The sequence below is a fragment of the Oryzias latipes genome, chromosome 15 (assembly GCF_002234675.1).
Source record: "Oryzias latipes chromosome 15, ASM223467v1".
Classification (NCBI taxonomy): Eukaryota; Metazoa; Chordata; class Actinopteri; order Beloniformes; family Adrianichthyidae; genus Oryzias; species Oryzias latipes.
Genome location: NC_019873.2, coordinates 4,909,211 through 4,935,598, shown reverse-complemented (window position 1 = coordinate 4,935,598; position 26,388 = coordinate 4,909,211). Strand labels below are relative to the sequence as shown.

Genomic DNA, 26,388 nt, shown 5'->3' with positions numbered 1-26,388 from the left:
TTGCATGAACTATAGGACTTTTCATACCATTCTATTAAGACCAGGGAGGCTCCTCCCTGCTCTTTGAGATCTAAAGCCTGGTGCTCCAGGATCAGGTGTGCTTGGTGAGTAAAACCCAATTGTTCAGTAGCAGGTAAAGCACGCTGGCCCAGCAGTTACAGAGATGGGAACAAAGTGGAGGCGTTTGGTCTGAATGCTGGGCGCCATCAAGCAGAAACTCCGAACATTTGCTGTCTGGAGGGAGTTTTAGCACGATGGCATTACTTCAGAAAAATAACCGAATGAAAGCCCCACCATGGCTGTGTAGCTGCAGTGTCACTGTGACTTTAAGAGTCTGAACCTTTTCAGACTTGCGGCAGACATGTTGAGAGCAGACTAAAGCTGGGCATCGTGAAGTCTCCAAAGAGGACTGGGGGGTGGCTTTTTCCCCTACCTGTTGAGGGAGCTGTTTCTTTGGGGCAAACGGGGTGTGCTCAGCTCATCCCCTCCGCCGGGGCCTGGAGGGAGCGGGGGAGGGCCTGGTCGTCCTGGTGGCACAGGGGGTGTACCCCCAACAGCTGGTGGTCGACTCGATGAGGAAGGAGACGGTCTAGAATTGGAAGAGGGAGGAGGGGGTGGGGGCATGTCACGGGGCATAGATGGACGGAAACCTCCTGCTGGGGCTGGAGGCGGGGGCGGTCGGTCATCTGGAAGAGGAGGCCGTCCTCCAGGAGCCGCGGGTAAAGGAGGTCTGCTGCCATTGGAGGGTGGTGGGGGTGGAAAGGATCCTGGCGAGGAGCTTCTTGGTGGGGGAGGAAGGGGCCCGTGCCTGCCTGATGGCACACTAGGTGGTGGCATCGCACATGCGGGGCTCGGTTTGGGTCCTCCGGGGAGTGAGGATGGAGGTGGGACACCACGAGACTGGAAGCCCTGGGAAGGTCTTGGTGTGTTTGGTAAGGGAGGGGGGCCCCCTCCTGGAGAGTCCTGCCTTGATGGCTGACCTGGGCGGCCCCTCGGAAGATCAGGAGGACTGCTACGGGGAACAGAAGGAGCACCTGGGAGTTTAGGAGGGCCAGAGGGGCTACCGCCTCCACCATAGGAACTGGGGCCGCCAGGGCGAGCCCCTGGGGGGAGAATAGGTCCACGACTGGGTCCTGAATCTGAGAAAAACATGAAAACAGGAAGAAATGAAGATGCATCCTGAGAGACGATCAACATCCAGGATTTGAGTCACTTTTACCATTAGACTCTCTGTTTGCTGCAGACCTCAGTTTTGGCATCCCCCCTGCAAAAAGGCCCCCTAAACCCCCAGGTGACCCCCCACCAAAACCTCCTCCTCCACAGCCTCCGCCTCCTCCTCCTCCTCCTCCTCCGCCTCCACCACCACCTCCTCCTTTGGGTTCTACCAAAGAAGAAAAGATACAGAAACAGTCCGTTTAGTTTTTTCTTTTTACTTTAGGATAATCAGATTTTCTTAATTGATGAGAAAGATCCTCACAGTACGTTCAAGTTACACCTTTACGTTTTAGAACATGTGTTTGTTTAGTGAAACTGAAGGAAGGTTTATTCCTTGTGCTATCCTAGGCACTTTAACATTGGGAGTTGGGTCATCTACTGTAGACCAGTGGTCCCCAACCACCGGGCCGGGCCGCGGGAAATTTTGGCACCGGGACGCACAGAAATAAAAAATAATTTCCATTTTATTGTTTTTTTTCGAAAAAAACGTTTTATTTTGAAAAGTGACCAGATTCTCTCTGTTACATCCGTCACCCTTAACGCACGTCTAAGTCGCGACACAAAACATCACGTGATACACCCCGCTAAAGTTAAACCCAAACAACCAAAATGAGCAAAAAACAAACTTCTTTAGAAAGTTGCTTTGACAAGGGGAAACGGTCCAATGAAGGGACAGAAGAGGAACCTGCACCCGCTAAAAAAGGGAAATCTGCCTTTAACAGGCAGCAGTCCGCGGTGAACAAAAGGTTGGGGACCACTGATCTAGACCCACTAGACAGTGCTCAGAACCTTTTTTCTTCAATGATTTGTGATCTTCACTGGTGTCCATGGATTACATGAAATCTTTCCACCTTTATCCACCTTTGTCATGGTAGGGAGAACACCTCAATGTAAGGGGGGGGGTCATCTAAAATAGCACAAGGGTTAAAAGGTTTAATATGTGTTTGTATTCAGTGATTAGGGTGAGCACATTGTGGATCATGTGTAAAATAGCTGAAGATAATAAGCTAACTATCCTAACAAGCTAACCATAAAATGACATAGAGATACTAAAAACAATTTTTCATTTTTATCTTTGCATTCGTGCAAAGATAAAAATTCATTCAAGTACAAAGATTCATTAACTAGCCAGGCTTGTTTCTGAACTTAGTCTCCTGTTACCTGAACAAAACCAGCTCCTCTAACAGGATTCTTTGTTTTGTCATCGTACTTTTACTTACAAGCACATGAATGCTGGTGAGGTATAATTTACTTTTGCTGTTGTGATAGATCATACTGTGGTTTTAAGTGTAGCATATTTAATTTTATTTGTTTGAAATAAAGCCTTCTTCTCCATGTATTGTGGGATTTTCTGGTTCTACCCAGGAGCAAATAACTTACTCTCAAATACGGGCCCGCTGCGGTCATTTGTTACAGCTTTCTTTAACCGGGCGCCTTTGCATATGTCAGACAGAAGAGCGCCCCTTCCCTGCTGCTCTGAGCGGTTCAGCGCTGGCTTCTCTGTGTTCGCCTGAAATGAGATCCAAACACGTCAAGAAAGAAAAAATGAATGATCAATTTGAATAAAGATGATTTTATCTTATTCCTTTAATTATTTCACCCAGAAATGATATAAGAGATACCTACTCTAAAAGTATGGGTGCATTCTTTGAGAAAGTTCAATCATTTTAAAAGGAAATTCAAAAAGTGGAATAATTGCAAACAGATTAAAATATTTCAAGTCTGTATCTTGTAACCTTTCTGTTAATACCGTACACATAAGTTATACAATTTTGTGTCTTTTAATGAAAACATATGTTTTCAGTAAAGGGCTTCTGATAACTATGTTGATGTTTTTGCACTCTGGACTTGAGTGGAACTCTTCATTCATGGATACTCTGCAGCATGGAGGCCACAAGCCAGTGGAGCTGTGTAGGTCTAATGGAGCTTTAGGTTGCCTTTTATTTTCATAACAGATTTTCTGTCAGGTTCAGGTCAGGTGAGTTTTCCGGCACTAGCACAGTAACATTGTGATTATGGTACCATCTTTTGGTTCCTTTGGCAGAGTGGGCAGGGTACAAGTCCTGCTGGAAAATAAAAATCAGCATCTCCTTAGTTTGCCAGCGGAGGGCAGCATGAACTCGTCCAGTTTCCTGTTGGATGTTTGCTATGACTGTGAACTTCAAGATAACACAGTGAACCAACACTAGCAGATGACCAACCATGACTGATGGAAACTTTTCACTAAACTTCAAGCCACATGAAATCTGTGTCTCTCCACTCCTCTCTCCACTCCTCCACTGAGACTTTATTTTCCGAATGAAATCAAAAACTTGTTTTCTTTTCCTTCTTTAGCCCAGGTAAGACGCTTGTTATGTTTCTGGTTCAGGAGGTGTTTGACGTGAGGAATCCAACATCTGTAACCCATTCTTTGACACACCAACTTCGTCCTCAGTCCATCCTTGAGATGCCCCGCTAAATTCTTGACTAGATTTTGGTCAGCAGTCCTCCCAAAGCTGCAGTACTCTCTGTTGCATGGCAGTTTTTCCTTCCACACAAGTTTTTTGTTGATACGCTTGAATACAGCACTCTGTGAACAACCGGCTTTTGTGGTTTGTCCTCCATGAGAACAAACGTCTTCTGGACGTCTGTCAGGTCAACAGTCTTTCTTGTGATTGCCCACACTGAGACCATCAAAGGCTCAAGAAACCTTTGCAGATGTTTGGAGTATATTAGCTGAATGTGGGAGTTTCCATCAATGAATTGTTTTAAAACACTTTTAATTTTTTCAAAAATAACGACAGTTTGGGTTTTCATTACCTGTCAGCCACAATCATCCAAAAGCTTGACTGACGACTTTGACTTTACGATGTTCAAATATTATCACATGTTCCTTTATTTCGACAGGAGATCAGGTTCATTGACATGATTGATCCGCTAGATGTCTCTGGTAGGCGGACAGGGGTCAAACAGACTTACAAGATTGAAGGTCGGAGGAGGGGGAGGCCCCGGGGGCGGTGGGGGCGGGGGGGCTGGCATGGCTTCGCTTTACTCTATCACCACTGGCTGCCGCACCCTGGAGGAAACACAACAGTGGTTAAAACAAAGCGTGGTTATCGGTATTTATGGTTCTCACTGACTGAGAAGTTCTAAATAACACGAAAGATCAACTAAAAAACAGAAATCTACCAGTTTGTCTCCAGTGATTTACGCTCAGAATAGCAGAAATTCTCAGGCACATGTTTGCATCTGCGCTGGGGAGGGAAAACAACGACTCATTTCACCTAAAAGTACAAGTTTTTTTGTAATGTCGTTTCAGGTTTTAGGAGGATTCACGCTCGACTGGCGGCTGCCCTCATGTGGCTTTACATGTTGGTGACAGTCTCACTCTGACAGGATGTCAGGATGTGTACAGGCGGCTTTGGCCTGAGCCGGAAATGCAAAGCTTCAGCTGCAACTCTTCACATTTTGTTGTTTAGATTACATTTAAATAATTTTAAAGACAAAAAGAAGAAAGACAAGCTGAAAACTGAAAACAAGTGAATAGAAGGACATTGCAAAGGCAGTTGTGTGTAGAATCAAAGGTAAAATTAATAAATCATTTGACAGAATGCTCCATAGAATAAAGTTCTTTCAAAATAGGTTTTAGAATTGAGGTTCAAAAATCTAAAATCTTTATTTTTTTGTTTAGCTTCTTGGATTCAAAGCACAGGTCCATAAAAGCTGGTCTTTAAAAGCATAGAATGTAACAGCAATGATGACATACCTCATGAGCAAAAACAGAGAAATGTGGGTTTGTTTTGTACACCAAAGAAGCTTGGGGTGATAACCATAAAAAAATTATCAAATTGTTACTTTGTTTATAGTGAAAGTTTTGTGTTTTATCTAAATGTTGTTGGTTAAGCTCTGTTCTTAATATTTTTTGTCTTATTTTCCCTTTCGGCCTTTGCATAATGCAAATAAGTAACATAAAAACATCCACAGTGGATGATGTGGGTCTGCCATTCATTTTCAACATTTTCCAAATCTTCACTATGGAGAAGTCTGCTTTTTCATCACTTCTGACCCTTTTTTTTACTTCTGGAATCTGGGAGCATAGGTTCTGCTTAAACCTTGTGCTATCCTAGGCACTTTAACATTTAGAGTTGGGTCATCTAGACCCACTAGACCAGGGGTCGGGAACCCATGGCTCGCGAGCCATATATGGCTCTTTTGATGGTCACATGTGGCTCGCAGACAAATCTTTAATTATAGTAATTTTTTTTTCATTAGACCAGTCCTTCTCGGGCGCGATGCGATGCCAGAGGCGAGCAGTAGTAGCGGTGCTTAGAGAGAGAAATCTGCGCCAGCGCTATCAGTTACTATTATCTATTATTTCACAGAGTTTGTACCAGCTGGAAACCTGTGAATTGCCGTGCCTAAAACTACGCGCTCCCGTCTCTGAGAAAGAGCGCGCAGATGCGGGGACGGGATGTGTGAGGAAGAAAGCAGAGGGTGGGGGTGAGGGATTGTGGGGACAGGCAGCAGGTGAATCGCGCAGGGATTGTAAAAACGTAAAACCCGCTTCCCGTCACTCACTGCAGCGTGTGAGTGTGTTTGGCTCCCCGTCTGCATGTGATCAGTCTTTGTCACATCTACAGAACATTCAGACCTACGATGACGTTTAAAGTATCAACGCCTGAACGAAGCAGAAACTCACCACGTATCAACCAGACTAGACCATCAGCAAAACTACCACGAGAAATACTCATCATTTATTAGCAACAGCATAACAATGTTATTAAAAAGAATCCACAGACTTATTGTACTTTAAAAATGTTGAAATTAAATCAAATGCACACATTCATTTGTATATTTAGTTTTAAACAAATTGTCGCGGACTGAGTTGGGTGGCTGTTGGGCCGCGTTAAAAGTTCTGGAGTTCATTGAACGCGTCAAGCAGAGATCTGATTGGCCCTCAGTTCTGTCGCTCAGCCTGTTGTTAGGTAGTTTGGACCAATGGGGTTCAGCTATGGGCCGAATAAGGGAAATGGGAGGGGCTGGAGCGGGAGCAGGGGAATATAAAGTTGGGAGAAGCGCTCTCGTGTCGGCGGGAGAGATTCAGGAGTTGCTGAATGAATTGTACGGCGTTTGTTGCGGTCTGCAGTAATCGGAATAAAGAACTTTAAAAGAGGTTAAGTCTCCGTGCCTTAGTGTGGGGAAGGGACACTACATTATTGTATGGCTCTTTCGAAATTACATTTCAAAATATGTGGCATTTGTGGCTCTCTTGGCCAAAAAGGTTCCCGACCCCTGCACTAGAACCTTTTTTCTTCAATGATTTGTGATCTTCACTGGTGTCCATGGATTACATGAAATCTTTCCACCTTTATCCACCTTTGTCATGGTAGGGAGAACACGTCAATGTAAGGGTGGGGTCATCTAAGATAGCACAAGGGTTATGCAACACCACTTTTAACTGATCTGCACTATAACTACATAAAGATGGTCTTTAAAGTACCAAGTTACTGTATTTTAGAGTCAACCCCATGACCAGCTCTATTTTAAAGGGAGAATTTCATATTTTTCCACCTTTGTGAATACTTCTGAACCATGAGCAGCTTTTTCCAAAAGAGGTTTTCCAGAATAAAAGCTGTACCATCAATTCCTGGTCTCATCCAGCTGTCAAGAGGCTAGCCACAGAGCTGAGCTATGCAGCATAGCGTAGATGGGGATGTGACAAAGACTCTGGTTGTGGCATCTCAGGTAAAGTCCCTATTAGCCAAAAAAATAAAAAACCCGTAGGTTTATAGGGTACAGTTTCTGCAGAGCAGCAACTCCGAAATTCACCTCTGATTTGATGGCTAGGACCATTGGCATGAAGTAAGCCCATCCCCACTCCCCATCACCCATCAGTTTACATGCTCTCCTGCTAGCTGACAACACCTCACAATCGGAACCTAACATTACCGGTGAAACAAAAATGGCGGCCAATATCAGATCTATCCAAGCGTACAGTTTAGATCCAGATTCCCGCTCAGACGAGGAAAACCAAAGACATATATGTGTCTATTTGTCTAACTAAGAACAGGTTAAAAACAAATTTTCCTCAGTGTGGGTCTTTAATTGCTAAAAAAACATCTGCCTTACTAATGTGTGCAACAACATACGGGACATTTACTAAAAAACACTACAATTGACAAACGCTACTTAAAAGTCCCAAACTTTACATTCAGGTCAATAGTTCTCTTAATAGCTGAAATTTCAACCACAATTACTGTACACAGGCCCAGATTTAGACAGCCCCGCTATGGAGTGCAGGTAGAATATCAAGAGGGTGGGGGGCAGTCTGGGCTTGCTGAGAGTTTGGGGGGTCAAATCCCTCCAAGGCCCAAAAATGCTCAGTTCATCCATTTATCTATCGACTCCTTTGATCTTTGATCTAATTTTTTTACAATGGGGCAAAAAGCCTAGTAACCACTGATCTCCCCTAACCCTTTTGCTATCTAAGATGACCCCACCCTCACATTGACGTGTTCTCCCTACCATGACAAAAGTGGATAAAGGTGGAAAGATTTCATGTAATCCATGGACACCAGTGAGGTTCACAAATAATTGAAGAAAAAAGGTTCAGAGCACTGTCTAGTGGGTCTAGATGACCCTACTCCCAATGTTAAAGTGCCTAGGATAGCACAAGGGTTACAAAGATGAGAGATGCCTGTACATTTCATCATAGGTATACCTCAACTATGGACAAAATGAGAAAAAAAAACATTTTTACTTTAGAGCTTTGCTAAGATAAGAATAGTCAGCAGGACATTGCAGTCAGTCAATGGTATTGTTCATTGAATAACTGAGGAATAAAGGCAAGCTTAGAAAAAGTGTCCAGACAGTGCCTTGACACGTGAATGCTAAAAGATTGAGAGACATTAAAAGAAAGCTGTACAAAAAAAATATTCTCATGAAAATAAAGGATCTTTCCTTTAACACTCTTCCTATACTTTGATTTTCCTGCAAAAACAAACATTTCTGACCAAAAAATGTAAGGAGAAGCCAAATGTGCACACACAGAAGGTTAAGATAGAAAATCTCATCAAATAAAACTTCCACGTTTCAGAATGGAATGATGCACCATCCATGTCCCAAAACTTAACATTAGTTTTTTGGGGGTTTCCTGCTGCCTGGAAAATAAAATATTATGTTTGTCCCATCAAGATGGGAAAACTCCTCTGTGGACATGACCCTTTGACCTTTATGCAGGGAACTTAAATCACTTTGCAGCAAATTTGTATTTTCCTCACTACAAAAACAGACCCCCTAGAATTAACTACAAAAAATCTTGAAAATTAAAACATCTTCTGTAACCCTTGGGCTATCCTAGTTACTTTAACGTTGGGAATTGGGTCATCTAGACCCACTAGACAGTGCTCTGAACCTTTTTTCTTCAATGATTTGTGATCTTCACTGGTGTCCATGGATTACATGAAATCTTTCCACCTTTATCCACCTTTGTCATGGTAGGGAGAACACGTCAATGTGAGGGTGGGGTCATCTAAGATAGCACAAGGGTTAAATAAGCAAAAAAAAAAAGATTTTACTAAGAATTCTTGATTTAAAAAAAAATACATCAAGTCACTACAACATGTTTTCTCCGACTAAAATTAAAAACTTTTCTTGGAAGACAAAAATTAAGGTGTTTTTGCCTTTTTTCCTTCAAAAAAAGTTCTTTTGACTTTCCTAAAACTCAGTTTTGCAGTGCTGCCTTTCCCTGTTCTAGTACTGCAGCTGCAGTTTATGCTAAAAAATGATTTAACTTGGACCGCTAACACTAAGTTTGAAGGCAGAATTATCAAGGTGCCTCACAAATGAGTAGGACAAATGATGAAGACTTTGATTTGATGAAGAATGTCACTTCCTGTGATCAGCTTGAGACCATTTATGTCTTTTTTTCCCAAGAGATCACAGAGAACGGGTTACAGCCTTCATGTTAAGTGTTTTAGTTGGCAGTGTTCTTGTCCTGCTTCTCACTTCAGAGTCACATGCGCCTCATCGGATCCCCGAGTGGCCTCGAACTTCCTGTATGCTGCGACAAACAGGAAGTCACCACGCAGCTCCAGCACCTCAGCCTTCCGGTTGGCTGGATGATGATAAGTCACCATCACAGCCTCGTTCACATTCTGACTTGGTTCCTCTTACTGACTCATTCCTCCACTTTATCACCTCTCTTTCTCCTTCCGCTTGCTTATCTTTTTTTTTTTTTTTTCAGTCTTGCCATGCGGCGGTTTTACGAGGCTTCTTCTCTCATTAGTTCTGATTGTGTAAAACTTAATGAAACAGTTGAAGTGGAAGTTTGTGGTTCATCACACAGAAGCAACACAACTCTAAAGTGAGCTGAATCTGTAAAGGTTGACAAAGGCACTGTGACAATTCACAAAGGAAAATTGGCGTCTAAATGAAAAAAAAGCATAAATGCAGGAGCCTATTTAAATTACACAGCACACAGAAAATAGAATACTGAGACGATCACTTTCATACAAAAAAGGTTTTCAATAGCCAGGATCTTTGGAAATTTTCGTAAGAAAATTATGAGCTTTGCACTGATTTGTGGTTCATTTGACATCAATCTTTTCTAATTACAGCAAGTGTCTATCTATATTCAGACCGAGGTGGTGCCGCACAACAGACGGCCCTCACCAGACTCACATGGTACACACCAACCACAGCATAGAGTATCTGATGCTTAAAGTGTTTCTTGACTTGATGAGATTTTACAGATTCAACTGCAGCAAAGACCATTCCTGAAAAGAAATCATTAGTCATTACTATCCTTTTTGCAAAGTACCAACTCAGTTGTATCTGACCAACCTTTTAAATCACGTGTCAAACTCAAGGCTCGGGGGTCAAATGTGGCCCGCCATGTTATTTTACGTGGCCCGCAAGAGCATAAAAGTTTTTAATTTATTCAAATAAAAATTTTCTTTTGTTGATTACATATTATTTATGTGTAGTTGCTGTAATTAATCAATGTTTGCAGGTCTTATGTCTGTGCAGACAAAATGTTACATGTGTAATAAATGTTCTTTCTAGCTCCTCTTTATGTTATTTTTCTTTATTCACTTGGACAGTTTTATCCTTCATTAATGGAGTTATATGTTTTAATAAGCAGACTAAATTTAAAAGGATTCATGCTAGACTGACAAGCAAACATATGTTTTCTGTGTCATTGTCACTTTAAAAAGTTATAATAAATAATGAGTTATTTAACATTAAGGAGTAGGTACATTTATTTTTCATTACATTTAGTTACATGTATAAGTTATATCCGGCCCTTTGAAGACAGCCGCTATGCGGATGTGGCCCTCTGTGAAAATGAGTTTGACACCCCTGGTTTAAATGAAGGAGGGATGTTTCTAGTGCATCTTCTCTTCATGCTTTGTTGGTTTTCTGCCGTCCTGGCATCTCAAAAGGCCTTTAAAGTTTATGATCTGACTTCATGCGCAGATTTATCTTGATTTATGACACAAAGTTTTTCTTTTTTTTGACAGCCAGCTTTAGATGGATGTGCCACTGTGATTTTCTGTTTCTCCAAACGTAGACAACTACGATGAAACCTCTTTGTAAACGTACGTTTCTAAAAATTCATCTTGTAGTTTTCACCATCGTCAACAAGAAACGTTTCTCCATCAGCCCCTGTGCTTTCCAGATGACATTCTCACATTCACCAACACCAGCAGCAGGCTAGTAAACGGAGGGTTCGTCATTAGTCCTAACGTTTCCTTCATTGCAGCGCTGCAATAAGTACTGAACACACTACAAAGGCAAGAGAAAAGAGTTACGCAGAACTGAAGTGACAACATTTCTATTAATCTGATCATTGCTCCTGCAGACTCCTTTGGAGTGACGTCACACGTCTGCCATTTTGGGAGTCAAGCACACATTGTTTTGATAAATCCGACGGACAAAATCTTTAGTGTAAGAGAAAATGAGAAATAGCCACCAAATCTCATCATGGTCCACATGCATCCCTTTTGGTATTTCACAACGACGAAATCAAAATTTCCACAGGATGAAGACAGAAAACGATGTATAGCCGTAGTCAAACGGAAAAGGCGGCGGCCTACAGCAGACTCTGTAGTTAACATGTTCTGTCAAGTAGGTCTGTGATTACACATTTTATTTGTCATCAAAGCTATCCACATTCATGAATTGGTACCATTTGGGTTCTTGAATCCATGACTTCAGAAACAGTGCTGGAACAGGAACTTCTTTTTTTGTTTTTAACAGTGACTGAATAACAGTAAAACATGCAAATGTCAGGAAAGCATCATCACAGGTTCCTGCAGAGCCCGAATGTACCTGAGCTGCTTGTTTCTCACCGTCAATCTCCGTTATCCTCACCTGAATCATTTTGATGATCAGTTATTATTGCTATATTAATGCTATTAATGCTCATTGCATTGTTGTAATATCAATGATTTTTTTTATTTCATCAATATATAGGAAGATAGGAAGATTTCTTAATAATATGTGACCCAGTCTTTTGATACGCACACAGAGACTTCTGCCTCATGGCCTCACTGCCTTGCAGTGTGTTGGTGTGTGTCGGGGGGGTTCAGTATGAAAAAAAAAACACCAGAACATCCAGCCTCTGTCCCTCAACACGGAGGGAACTGATCCACATAGCATCAACAACAAAGAAAGATTGGTGGCAGTGACGCCTCTGTTTTGCAAGGGGTCTATAGCCTGGTTAGAAGGGGGTTTCAGTGAAAAGTGAAGGCCTTTTAACAGCCATCCATTTTCTAAACCTACTTAATCCGTTTGGGGGTCACAGGGATGCTGGAGCCTGTTCTAGCCACTTTAGGACAAAGGTCAAACCCTGGACAGTTTGCAGGACCACACACAGACAGACATCCACACACAAACGCACCTTCATATTTAGGGATAGTTTAGAGTGTTTATGGATGGTGGGAGGAAGCCGGAGAAAACCCACACATGCTCAAGGAGCACATGCAAACTCCACACAGAAAGGTCCAGCCGGGATTTGAACCTGTGGGGCGAGAGCGCTAACCATTGCTCCACCTTTCAACAACATGAGTATATCTTTCAAAATTTGGGGGCTAAAAGGGTGACCGTGGGAGTGGCTCAGGCGGTTGAGCAGGTTTTCCAATGGTCGAAGGGTCGAGAGTTTTCTCCCCCCAGTTGTTGTGTCCTTGGGCCAGACACTTCACCCTCCCTGCCTCCAGTGTGGCTCCACTGGTGTTTGAAAGCGTATGAACATCCTGGTGATGGTCAGAGGGACCATAGGCGCAAACTGGCATCCACGCCTCTGTCAGTCTGCCCCAGGGCAGCTGAGGCCACATCAGTAGATACCATCACCAAGTAAGAATGAATAATGGACACACTGGAAGAACTTTGAGCGCCTGGAAAAGTGCAGATACATCTAATCCATTATTATTCTTATGATCTTCAATCACCATGATGTTGCGCCATCTGTCTCCTTCCACAGAACTTCCCACAAAGAATGAAGAATGAAAACATACGAGAGATTTGAAACCAGAGAAGTAGTACCGAAAACTCGATCTAGTACTGGGAGGATCAGCAATATTGGTTGAAAACCACAGATACAAACAAGATTATTTTGATAAAAGGGTTGTTATGTCTCTACTGTCTTTTTATGCATGCAAACAGAAAGACGCCATAATCACAAGCTTGCTTCTACCAAGTCAGATCAATTCCAATTGGCTGAAGGTTATTCACAGTGTGTGAACTGAACATTTGCTGTTTAGCACAGCGCTTCAAACAATATTTGAATAAATTAAGACCTCAAACATTTTTAAACCACTAAGAACAAAACAAAAGGCCCAAAATGCAGGTTTTAATGTTTGAAGCTATGTCCTGTAGACATTTTGCTTCTTTTAAGATAAAAAGAAAAAAAGAGAGTTTATATGTTAAATCTATTTTCATGTATAGTTTTGAATTCCAACTAAATAATAAATATCTAGATTGTATCCATTTAGACGACAGAATTGGACAAATGTTGTTAAATCTTTTATGTGTTAAGTCATGAACCACGTATGGACATGCGTATTAAATAATAAATCAAAAAGAAAGACACACAACCCTAGTAGAAACACAATGAGTGTATTTAAAAGAGAAGAAAAAAAAAAACACAAACTGAAGTCAACATGTGTGAATGATCCCAGGTTTTCTACATTCAAGATGCTTGCCTGTGTCACATGACTATTTAAATATTAGGTACTCAAAGGCGATGTGCTGCACGCTGCACTTTTATAATGCAGCCGTTCAGCCAACTTTGGTTTTGGAATAAACATGGGTCCCAGTTTTAGAGGGCAACCTGCCTCATGCTGAATTGTTTTGAAACCTTAACAGATATCAGCATTGATGTGACTGTTCATTAATAACAAACCTTTTCTCACAGTTTGGTTTATAACAAAATCATAAAACGAACTGAATGAGAGATAAATTGTCAAAGCGACTGCTGTTCTGCATTTTTTATGTTTTTTTTTTTGTTCAGTGGTTGACTTCACAGTTTTACTTGGCAGCCAGGCCAATGTGCCAACTCATTTCCTGCAGCTCTGATGAAATGGGACTTAAAATAACTGCAAGCCAGAGACCAACAGTTGGGGCTCCAGCTTTTTGCAGTGTGCTTTCAGGAAGGGGGCTTGGAGTTAAAGACCCCCTCCCTGGCTTCATGTTGCTCACCATTTACATTTTGGATGTTTACCTGTAAAATGCTGAGATTACAATTTTAGAACATGGAGAAAAAGAGAGAAAGGTTTGCTTAAGGAAACAAGCTCAAAACTGAACAATACCAGCTCCCTTAAACCTGAGCTAGCTAAGACGCAGACAAGAATTTTAGCAAAGCAGCGACTGACAGAAAGAGAGAAGCAGAGATGGAGTTCAGAGTTGGGTGAAAGTTGCAGATCCGTTGAGGTGGAACGGTCAGGACAAACATCTGAATGTGGCTCACACATGTTTCAGTTTACAGATGGCCATCAAAAGGCTTCCTCATCCTGTAACCGAACTTCCTGCATGTGCCGAGAACTTTCACAGAGTTAAATGTGTGCCTTTTCACGTCTGCACTAATTAAAAAGACCTGGCCTTTCATTAGCAACATATTTGAGTAAACTCTGGAGCAGAGCACCATTGTTTCATAAAGCAGCGTCTGAGGAACTTCACAAACGTGAGTCGACAGCTTTAAAGTTAGGGAATGTGTGTAAAGCATTCGTTTGAACCCAACTCGCTGGAGTTTTCAGGAGTTTAAAGTGAAACAAAGCATGGAGGTCCTCTCCTCACTGTTGTGCTTTGGTCCCAAAATTTCAAGTTACAAAAGTGAGCACTTTTTTATGACATAACATAACAAAAAGGAACATCTGACACAACATCTGCAGCTTCCAATTAAGGGTTGGTAAAAGCTGAGATGCCCGAGACAAAAGCTACAGTCACATGACCCATATGGAGGTTGACCCATTTGGGACACTTTAGGTTTTTGGGTTGTCTGAGCCCCTAGAAAAGGAGCAGCACAGGTGGGGTTTCCTTGAAGCTCACTGAAAATGGAACATTGTCGTCTTTGTGGTAAGTGTATTGTGAAGTGTTTGTAAGGCTAATGGAAGTTGCACAAACCGATGACATGTCATGTACTGGTGGTGGAGGACCCAAAATGCAGGAGACCAGGATTGGCGACAGGAAAGAAAACACTTAAACAAACTGAAACATGACAAACCTATGGGGAGAAACAAACTGGTGACACAGAGCAGATGACCTGACAAGGATGAACAGAAACCAAGACACTTAAATAGGCTGAGGGTAATTAACTGAACTAAAGACAGCTGTGATGAACCTAAAACTGGAGTGACTGACAAAAAACCCAAAAACATGACCAAGAACAAAACCAAACCACTGAATGCTTACAGACATGTAGGTGATGCGGTTATACGGTGTCCTTACACCACACATTAGTGAAGCATTAGTCACAACTCCCTTTGAAGCTAGATATCGAATGTGTACGGGCAAAAAAATGGGCAAACCCTTTACGGGGCATGCAGGGAGCACTTATGACTTGAACAGGCGCCGTGCACAGGGTTATGCACCAATCCCATGCCATGTTAAGCACGCCTAACGTCTGCGCCTCAGTCAACTTTGAACTGTATGTGTGTATTTCTGTTGCATGTCTGATCTTGTGCGGGTTGTGCTGAAACGTAATTGTGTATGTCAGTGTAAAAGCTGTGCATGACAATAAACTGCTTACCTTACCTTATGGTGGGGTTGAAAAATTTAACATTCAATCCACACTATTGCTTCTCACCGACTTCTTTTATCCTTCCTTGCATGTTGTTTAAGTGTTCACTACAACCTGTCACCCGCCACAGCATGAGCGAAGACAAAATCTGCATGCATATTTCCCTCTACGGGCTCGCCGAGCGCTCTACGACCTTGACATTTCCTGCAGTCTACCTGTCTGCCCCATACAGATTTGGCCATTTTTCACCAACAGACAGCCCGCGTCCGCCCATCAGGGCAGTTGTGAGCGATGAGCTAACCCTTGCATCAGGATTTTCTCTCTCTTTGGCTTCTCACATATGAAGATGTCCTACGCATAATGAGAATGAATGTTTATGACCTTCCAAAAGTGATGTTGTAGCAGCATTATTGTAACAACTAAAAGGTGAAAACCTTACCAGAAAAGAAATGCTCTTTAAAGAGACTCAACATTTTTAATTCTTATGGTTTTCCTGAAGCTAATTTATTGACAGTTTTTACACGTTTAGCTTAGTTAACTGGCTTTTTTCCAAAGAACATTCACATTTATTTAGCTGGTTTGCCATGTAGCAGTTTTCAAGGGTTTTAGCTTTTTTTTTCTTTTACATTGCTTTCAGTTTAAGCCTTAGACTTACTTTCATTTGTCAAAAGAAAAACTGTCTTTCTTGTTTATTATGAGCACAGTTTTAAATAAAGGTAATGGGAATGGAAGTGTTAGAGACTTAAAGACACATTTCAAGTGAGATAAAAAAAAAAAGACATCCAAACTTGCAAGTGAAGTGGAAAAGACGGAAAAGCTTGAGCCTAAAAATATAAAACCGAAAAAATGAAATAGGGAGAAGGAGGTTTTTGCTAAGTCAAGACATTTTACTGAAGTTGAGAGTTTTATGTATAATTCAAGAAAAAAAAAGTTGCTGAGCGAAGCACCCTGTCATCCACATACCTGACATGCCACCAACATTACCCCCTAAATACTTAAATCAACCAGTAAATTATATATAAAAAATAAACTTTTTGTGTTTTTAAACACTTCAAAAAAAGTAATGTACATAAAAAATAAATCAACCACAAAATATGATCCCACATTGAACTGCAATGGTGTAAAATGGGGTATTTTGTTCAGGTTTTTGTCCCTCACCTATTTGTTTAGTTTTTGATGAACAGGAAAACTGTCTCCATGATTATATCTAAAAAAAAAAAACTCCAAACTGGCCAAGATGATTTTAACATGTTCTTGTAGCATTTTTCTCATGATGGAGAACATATATCGGCTCCGCTCCATTCAGATCATCCACTGTCAGACCAATAGATCCATGAACGTCTTTGTTTTCTTCGACTGAGCTGGAATCTGGATTGAAACTGTATGGCTGGATGGATCTGATATTAGCTTAGGGTTGTGAGGGGCTGTATGCTAGCGGGAGAGAGTGCAACAAAGGAATCATGGGAAATGAGTGAAGGGCTTACTCTGAAGCTCACAATTAGAGATGAATTTTCTAATGAACTCTTGCCACCCTACAGAAACTATGCCCTAGAAAACAACAGTTTTTTTTAGCTTAAAACAGCAAAATATAATTAAAAGACCACTAGGAAGGCTTTGAAAATACATCAAAAGATGATCTGAGTGGACCTTTAAAGGAAAATTTCTATGCAACTTCTGAGAAAACAAAGAGGATATTGTTATTTGTCTATTTCAGGGTTGGAAGGGGGAACTGAGCTAAAACCAACATTTGCAAAAATCAAAAGTACTACTTAAAAGTCAGCATTTTTTAGAAATCAAAGACATTAAAAAAGTAATATTCTATGGGTTCTGAAGAAGTGGACTCTACTTTATCATTTCTTAATATTTTCTATGACAAATGCAGACGTTAAACCGGACAAATGCATGGTTTCTGACTAACACAGGAGGTGGCAGTGTTACTTACTTAATCAGTGTCGATAGAAGCAGTAAGTTCAGAAGACAGTAGACGCAGGAACTTTGTTCATTTCGCATAAAACTGCAAAACGTGAACAACAGCTGCAATCAACTGAAAGCAAAACAAAAGCTGGCGGTTAGCCTCATGTAAAAAAAACAACTAATCCATCCAGTGTAGAGTGGAGTTTATCAGTCCTTCTTCCTCTAAACTCTGACACACTCGCAGAAAGCCCACTTCCACTCATGTAAAAGCTTAAAAACGGCAGACTCCGCTTCCCCTTTTTTCTGTTCTCCACCTGATGGAGGGGGAGGGGGGGGCCCCAATGGGGCAGAACTTCATGCAACGACTGGGCCGACACTTTAAATTCACCAACTGCTAACTTCTCTTCTCAAGCAGATGCACATCTCCTTACATCAAAAACCGAACTGTATTCGCTCAACATTTCATTTCATTACCTAAACCTGCAGAACGAGAAAAGGAAATGTCATCTGTTCTGTTCTTGACTGCATAAACAAAACGTTTTAAATTAAATGGTTTTATCAAGCACAGTCTTCTCACACTGACTTGATTCTTACGTAAGTTCACCGTCACATCAGTCTGCTCAGTTCCGTGGAAATGTACTTAGACTGTTAGATGTAGGGTTATGGCAGCAACCACAAAAGTTTCAAACGTCCTGAAAATGATTTGCTCTTACACACCCATGTTACTCCTAAAGCTTCACCGGTTTAGCTGTTTGGGTTTTGTGCTTGGACAAGTTCTCGATATAGAAAAAAATTTTTTTTAAAACAAATAACACTTACATCAACATCGTCTGTTCATGCGCCGTCAGATCCAAAACACAGGACTTAAACAGAAGCATCATTTGAAGAAGTGCTAGTTAACCATGTCTTGCACACAGACAGGAAATAGGCTGGAGGTGAGATGTATGCACTTCTGGTTAGTATTGTCTCCTAGTCAAAGATGGGAGGGATTAGCATGTGTCTGTTCAGCACTAACCTCGACATGGTAAAAGCTTCATGGTTGGGTATTAACCATGGAAATGATCAGAAAAGTCATAACTTATTAGTGGAAGTTAGCAAACTGAATTAGCACTGAAAACATTAGATCATTTAGACTTGTTAGATGTGGTCCATCACTGACATAAAATGTTTTGAGACAGGGACTAAATGTTTAAGGAGTTGATGGAAAGATTTTTTTTTTCCTTTTCAATTTACTGCAGCAATAAATGATGTGGCTTAAAAAAAACTCAACCTTGCTACAACAGGATTCTGCTCTGCAGGGAACCTGGACTTGGTTGATCTTTGCTGCTAACCTGAGGAGCTTTATCAGTTTTGTTAAGCTGCTTTCACATCGTTCAAGCAACCACTCAACATTAGCTGCGTTTAAATGGACAAAAGTAATAGGAAAGAACGCCTGATCAGAAGAAAAATGCGTCATGTAAACACGCCGATCTGAATAGTCTGCCCCGATCAGACTCGTTCAGATCAAAATTTCTTTCCGATTGAGATAGGTGGGTTATGCCGATTGTTGATCAGATCGTTGTTCATGTAAACGGTTCATTCCGATCGTGTGTCACTGCTGCTCTGGTTTAACGTCATTCATAGACAGATGTTTCGCCCCAGAGAAAGCTTTGGAGCTCAAACACGACCGACCGGCTGCTCCGTGGACACCCGGTGCGAAGCGCGCTCCGCCCTCGCCCTGCTGGCTCTTCGCCTCTCCCTTCTTTCACACCCCTCGCAAGGGGGGTGCCGGGGAGGAGCGCTTCGTGCCACGTGACATCTAGACCCTGCGCGGTCCGGGCTCTGGTGCCGGTGGACCGAGCGAACCGTGTCTCTGAGCAGAGCAGCCGGATTGATAACTTTGTATTTGAGGGGAGGGGAGGATGCTTTGTTTCGTGTGCGTTTTGTTGTTTTGTTACGTGTGGGAGACTTCAGAGTGCGATCCGCTCTGGATTAGCAAGCGGCTCCAGCAGAGCTCAGACCGCCAGCTCACACAGCGGCTTTGGGGCGGTGTGTGAGCTTTTCAAAGCAGAAATGTCGCTCAGTCCTTATAAACCGTTCAAACAATCAAGTGGATTTGTGTTTCCAGTCCTGTCCCGACAAAATAAAGGCTGATGATATTCCCACATATTTACGTGCAGCCAAGATGACAATTGCAGCTTTCCCCGCATGGATTTTATGTTCTTCCAAGGCTAATGTTGTTAGCCCTGTTAGCCTTCTCCTAACCCTTCTTCCATCTCCGCTCCGCAACAAAAAAAGCACTGACCACACGGATTAAAAATAAAATGATGAGCGAACAGGCGCTTCATAATATCTATAACAATAATAAAAGCACGTTTAGAGGATCATCTTGTATATTACGGAGCAGCCACATATATATGTATGTAGCCGCTCAGCTTGTTTACAGCGGGACTCATGTCCTCTTCCGGTATTTTAAAGAGAAGTGCGCATGTGCAAATGATTTATTCCGACCGAAAGTGTGGCCCATGTAGACGTTTGTTATAATCGGAAAAGGTTTTTCTGGGTTGAATTTTGATCCGATCAAGATATTTTGCACATGTAACCGCGGCTACTGAGTCAATGTTGATCGTCTTTCAGCATATCCCTTCAGGAATCAGCTTTCACTGATCTGCACAGGTGGTTTGGCAGAGATTTTGATGCCGGGGGCCCTTCCTGATAATGACCCCGTATTTTATCCAGGCTGGGGACCGGCACATAAGGACTTGGGCCCCCTTGTGGCTACATAATTAGACAATAGCGTGAAGGGCCCAACCCAAGATCCCACACTGGCTGGAGCTCATCACGACCCCTAAACACGCGTACATGGGCGTTTTAGGCTTCCGTGTTTCAACTCTTGCATTCACGTGTCACAATGCCAGCTTTTAGGTAATTGTTTGGGCTCTATGTACAAAACGTGCTGCTGTTGAACGCGTGTTGAAAGTCAAACCAGGTCCAATTTTGACCAAACAAGGACCAGGATCTGGCAGTGACATAATTCAAATGTGAACTGTTGAATAATTGTGGGTTGTAACTGACCGGAATCGGAATAGAGCTGTGAAAGATAAAGATTCACAAGATTTGCACCACTTCAACATTTCAAAGCATAATCTACTCTTTAATTGAATTTTGTCCACAAAAAAACAAATCCTTTGTTGAAAGGTGCATTTTCTCCAATTATTTCTTAAGAATCAAACATTGCATTTGTTTTGGTGTCATGAGCACAACCTGATCCTATTCTAGATACAGAAAAAGCAGAAATGTAATCTATTATTTTATCTTCAGTTTAAAGCAGAATGAGTTCTCTTAGGAAAAGGATTTTTCTCAGTGGAAAAATATCTTTGTGTCATGTTGCAATCTTACATTTAGCAAATGCATTGACAACAAAGGTCCCAGCATGCAGAGCTGGAGGAGAAAAGGTTAAAGCTGCTCCACAGCAGCCACTTCCTGTGCTCTCAGTGTTCCACTTCCTGCCTCGCTACACGTTCAGAGGCAGAGTGCCAGCCCTCTGTCGGAGCAGCCTGCCTGGGTTCAGCTCTCTGCTGCAGCAGAGCTAAGCTTTCTCCTGTGTGCTCATCTGGTTTTCCTTAGCAGAGTCCAGCTCCTCTGAGCGAAGAAAAGCATGTCTGCTCTTAAGCTAACCTTAAAACTAAAGTGTTTCTAAATAGGAACTGCTAATGCACCAAAGAAAGATCATCTGCAGCAACGGAGAGCTTCATGAAATGAGAATTATTGAACATGTTGATTTTTCAGAAATCCAGAATTCGGGATCATAAAATGTGAAAATGTTGTTCAGAAAGGCAAACTCTGCAAACAAGAAAAGAAAATTAAAAGTCTTCAGGAGTATGGGACTGCATCCATGTTTGTGCTTCCCATTACATCATGCTTGAGTGTTTTGTCTCTGCAGCCTCAGCATTCCAGGCTGAAACAAAATTCCTCCAGGAAAAAGTTAAAGAAATCATATTTAGCTCCATGGAGGCTTATAAACCAACATCAAATCCACAATGAAAACAAACTGACATCTTTTGCTTCTTGTTTAACCAACAGTGCAAAAAGAAAAGACAACATTCTGTTTTTTCATGTGACTTTGACGAAAGACTCGCATCTTGGTTTTCTGGCCGAGTTTAAAACTGATGTCATTACAGGAATTAGCCTTTTGGGCAGTTGTTGTTTTAGGAAGCAAGTCTTTTCCTTTTTTAAATCTTTGTGCAAGGCTGCAGGGTGAAATGTATGACAAAGGAAAAAAAAAGCTGTTCAAGAAATTGTTTGAAAAAGTTCCAAGGAAGTCAATATTTGCTTTAACATATAAATGCAATGCACTGTAACAGATTAGATGAGCAGAGATGTGAGAATTGCTTTACTTGTTTGCTCAAATCCACCAAACCTTGCTGCAGTTAAAGACCAAAAAAACCAAGAACTGTGCTCATTTTAATCTGATCCCTTTTTTCAAGTTTTTGGGTGTGCAAAGAAAAGATGGTTCCTCATAAATTATAAACAAACTCAAAACAAAAAGATACTGGCCTCTAAAAACAGGTCTGCCCTTAAATGAGTGTTTCCTTTAATAAAAAGAAAAAAAAGGGATGTTCAAACATGCTTGGCTTTGCTTCCCCTTGCTAACCCCCTGAATTAATGGTTAAGGGTCTTCATTAAGCACAGATGGTAAACCTTCCCTGCACTAACTGATCAACAGGATCACAACGGGGATTCATCCAGTAGGTCACAAACGAAGCAGAACAAGTGAAGAACTGCAGACCTCGCTTCACTCACTTAAGGTCAAAGTTCATAATTTAAGATGTGCAAGGAGACCCACCATGAGTCATGACCACTACATCTGGGCTAAAACTACCACAGGGGTTCTGGAAAAGAATGTGAGAGCAACAGTCAAACATGGCAGTGGTAGAACAATGGTATGGGTCTGCTAGCAATTTTAGGACATGGACAAGAGACAACCTGGGGCAGGGAAACTCCCTCCACCGATAGATGGCATCTACCTTTCTCCTGTCAACCCTAATTAAAAAAAACCTGTGATAGGCAAAATCCGTGAAGTAGAAACCTCTATTTTTTTAACAATTATTATACAATTAAATACTCTATTATACATTGAAAAGAAAGAAACCATTTTACTGGCTCAAGCATTCGTTTCACAACAAAAGTACTTTAGAAACGTTTTTTTCAACAAAAAACTTCTGTACTTTACTGTCAAATAATAATTTGAAATCTCAATGTGAACAGAAGGCTTCAAATCGCGGAGATTAGCCCCGCCCACCGCGACCCGAGTAATTGGATTAAACGGGAGAAAATTTAAAATGATTATGAAAAAATACAAAGTACAGTCGGACAAATAGTGACTCAGGTGTATTTCACTGCTCTACAGACTGAGCTGCTGCATCCTGACTCCGCTCTGCAGTGTTTTCTTCTTCTGAAGCCCGCGGTGCAGCTGTGTTTGTTCGGGAGAAGAACATAGTGAGAGGCAGTTGTTGTCGCTCTTTTTTCTATGGGTTTTAGAGACACCCGAAATTGCAAGATGATTTGTACGTACGTAGTGTTAATTTGGCAAACTGTTTTACGTCCGTGTACATATTAAACTGCAACGTTATTGACGCACAGGTAGAGAAGAAGCGGAGTGACTTTTTAGCCAATCAGAATGCAGAACACAATGCACGATGCAAATCCATGAAGTAGCGAAACCGTGAAAAGTAAACCGCGTTACAGCAAGGGATCACTGTATATATATATATATATATATATATATATATATATATATATATATATATATATATATATATATATATATATATATATATATATATATTAGCAGTAGTACAAAGACAGAAAGCAGCGACTATCATTTGTCATGCTCTGTTGTAAACCGTGCATGGGGAGCATGGCATTTCAAAGGCGCTGCTGGCTCCGTATGAAGCGCGTTCCACGGAATAAAACAGCTTCTTTTTCTTATTTTCATGTTATTTTTTGGTTTCCTTATTCCTAACAGCCAGTCTGGAAGCAGGAAACACTCACCTGTCAACTAAAAAGTCCTAAAGTCCCTTTGAGCAGTGTGTTGTGTTCAGTGGGGTTAAAAAATAACGAACAAATTTGTGGGACAAATCTGCGTCCTACCTACTTCACCGTCACATGTTGTTTAAGTGTTCACTGCACCCCAACATGCCCATAGAAAAATGTGTGCATGAATACTTTCACTCTACAGGTTTACTGAGCGATCCCTGACCTTGGTATTTTGTGTGGGCCACCTGATTTGCACATTTTGGCCCGCAGACGGACCGTATCCACCCATAAGGGCAGTTGTGACTAAGAAGGACATTTATGGGTTGAGTTTAGCCATAGAAAATACATTTTCTGAAGAATGGACTCAACTATTGAGACCATTTTTTTGTGTGAGACTGTAAATGTTTCTTCTCTAAAGTGGTTTGAGCTTGTGTCTTCTGAGGAACTGCAGATGTTCAATATCAACATCTGCAGTTCAACAAAGTAGAAAAATAACTTTATAATTTTTTATCTTTAAAGGTGCTACAAAAATTAAGTTTATTATTATTATTATTGTTGTTGTTATTAATTATATTATTATGATTATATTACTACTATTATAATTATTATTATTAGAACTGGAAGTTTCTGTTTTTTTCCTCTCGTGTGCTGCTAACATGAGAGGTCTGCATGGTCTGCAGGGTGATGTCAGAATCACATGTTGGACACAGGAAGTGAGGATGAGCACAAAGACAGCACAGTCATGCAGTTTCTTTCAACTGTTCCTCACTCTCCAAATACTGTGTCGACCACTGAACCAAGAGATTGTGCAGAACACTGGTGCATCTGTCCATCTCTGAGCTCGTTCAGATGAGTCTGAGCAAGACTGAGAGCAGAGAAAACTGAAACCCAAGCAGCTCCTGCCCTCCGAGCTGGAAGTGTCTCCAAATGTTCTCCTGAGGAATGTCAAGAGCAGAGAGCGACTAAACGAAAGCACACGTTTCAGAAGAGGAGAAGACTTCTCTCTGTTGAGCAATCGGGAAGTTTTTTTTGGACAATTTAACCACAAACTGTGTGAGAATAACTGGAAATCTTCTTTGCATGATTGGGTTGAAGCCAAATAGGGAACTTCAGACCAGAATGAAGAAGCACACCGAACGTAAATATAGACACTTCCCATATTTCTACATGCAGCACTAATGTTTGTATCTATCTAAATATATAAGATGACAGTCAAGATGGGACACTAACTTTTTGTTCCACATTAAGAAAAAAAACTGTCCCACTCCGATAATCTTTTGATCTTCTAAAAGCGTTCCCAGTGATCTTTTAAATATGATAAAGCTGTTTTTAGACAGACTCAAAAAATCGGTGTCCTTTTCTAGGACATAGTTTCTGCAGAGCGGCAGGATTTCAATAGAAATTTAACTCTGAGTTGTGAGCGGGACTGTTTAGCACGTAGCAATCCCGGTGCCACTTCATGTCACCCACCGAGCTCTCTGTTTACATGCTGTCCTGCTAGCTAACAGCCCCTCACACCACCAACCTAACATTACTGGTACAACAAAAATAGCAACCAAGGTGAGAGCTGTCCAGCCGTCCAGTTTAGATCCAGATTCCAGCTCAGACGGGGAAAACAAAGACGTTCATGGATCTCTTTGTCTGACAGTGGATGATCAGAATGGAGCAGAGCAGAGAGACTGTGGGACAGTTAATTTTAGATATTACATAACTACAAGCATTTTTAAACGGCATTTCTTTTCTCTGCTCCTGGTTCACAACAAATTGAATAAAGAAATACTCAGAAATGCATGAGAATAATGCTACACGAACACGTTAAAGTAACATTTCCACTGGAGTGGGTATTCAAACAAGAAAATAAAAAAAACACCAGCCCTTTTCTAACTTCTTTGTATTATTGCATGCAGAGCAAAACGATTGATTAACTCAGTCCAGAATGATAAAAAAAAGTGTGAAGCTTCTTGTGAATAATTTCCTGTTCTAATGAGCGCTGAAAGAATCTGTTAGTCAGAAAAGGAAATTAAATGTAAACCTGAAAGTCTGGTTTCTTTCATCTGCATCTGTTTACCAAAAAGCTGCTAAAGTGACATTCTTCCAATGGTGGAGGACATTTATAAAGAAAATCCAGATTAAAATTAAATTTCTGAACATTTCTTTATTGTAAATCAGAAGCAAAAAAAGGTCCCGCCCCAACTCAGAGGTGAATTTCTAATGAACTCCTGCCGCTCTGCAGAAACTATGTCCTATAGAAAACGACACAGGTTTTTTAAATGTGTCTGAAAATGGCACCGTCATCATCGAAAGACCACTGGGAACACTTTTAAAGATCGGAATGACACTTTAAATAGTTGAATGAACAGCAACGAGTTTGCTGGTAGAAAAGGAAAAAAATATATTTCATCTTAAAACTCTACTATTAAAAAAATCTAACTCTACAGAGTGTCAAAAAGTAGTAACTTTAGATGTATTCTCATCAAACTAAATGACAGTTGTGTGTTTTTTACCGTGTACGTTTTCGCTGAAGCACCACAAATGTGTGCATTAAGTTTCTGGCCACTGTCTGGTGGGGCTGCATGGGTAGTACTGCTAAAATAATGAAACATTTCACTATCTGATGCACAATTCATTTCTGATTTGACAAAAATCAAGAGAGGAGGTTTGTTGTTGTCTAAATTACATTTGCTTTGATGCATTTGAGTAACTGTAACTCATTTTGCTTTTAAACTGAACTTGGCCTCTAAGTGTCTTTGTTTCCTAATGTTCAGAGATATCCTCAAAAACATGTTTATTCACTTTTGACCCATCTGTTTACTTTTTTCGCCCTATTTTTTAAATAACCCAAGAAATGAAGGATTCGTTTCAATTACTAAATTAGGTCAAAATTCAGATGAATTATAATTTCAGCTCGTAGGACGTCAGGCTTTACTGAACCCAACATTAACAGAACCAACTTTAGGCTGCTTGATGTCATCTTTGTATTTCCCACACTCTAAAAACAGTCATGGTGTACCACAGGGCTCTGT

The 26,388-nt window shown here is 41.1% G+C and overlaps 1 protein-coding gene across 4 annotated transcripts in view; it reads right to left on the bottom strand.

The window, feature by feature from the left end:
• wipf1 (WAS/WASL interacting protein family member 1) overlaps window positions 1-26,388 on the bottom strand; it is a 32,374-nt gene that overhangs the window by 3,948 nt on the left and 2,038 nt on the right. For 2 of the 4 annotated variants that reach the window (XM_023963368.1, XM_023963371.1), the window contains exons 2-5: window positions 4,174-4,270; window positions 2,596-2,725; window positions 1,220-1,381; window positions 434-1,139 (exon numbers count right to left, since the gene is read on the bottom strand). In XM_023963368.1, coding sequence (XP_023819136.1) covers window positions 434-1,139; window positions 1,220-1,381; window positions 2,596-2,725; window positions 4,174-4,233 — 1,058 coding nt within the window. In that variant the 5' untranslated portion in view covers window positions 4,234-4,270. Of the gene's footprint in view, window positions 1-433; window positions 1,140-1,219; window positions 1,382-2,595; window positions 2,726-4,173; window positions 4,271-17,375; window positions 17,478-18,166; window positions 18,293-26,388 lie in introns of those variants that run through there. The other 2 variants (XM_023963367.1, XM_023963370.1) reach the window with 2 other exon arrangements.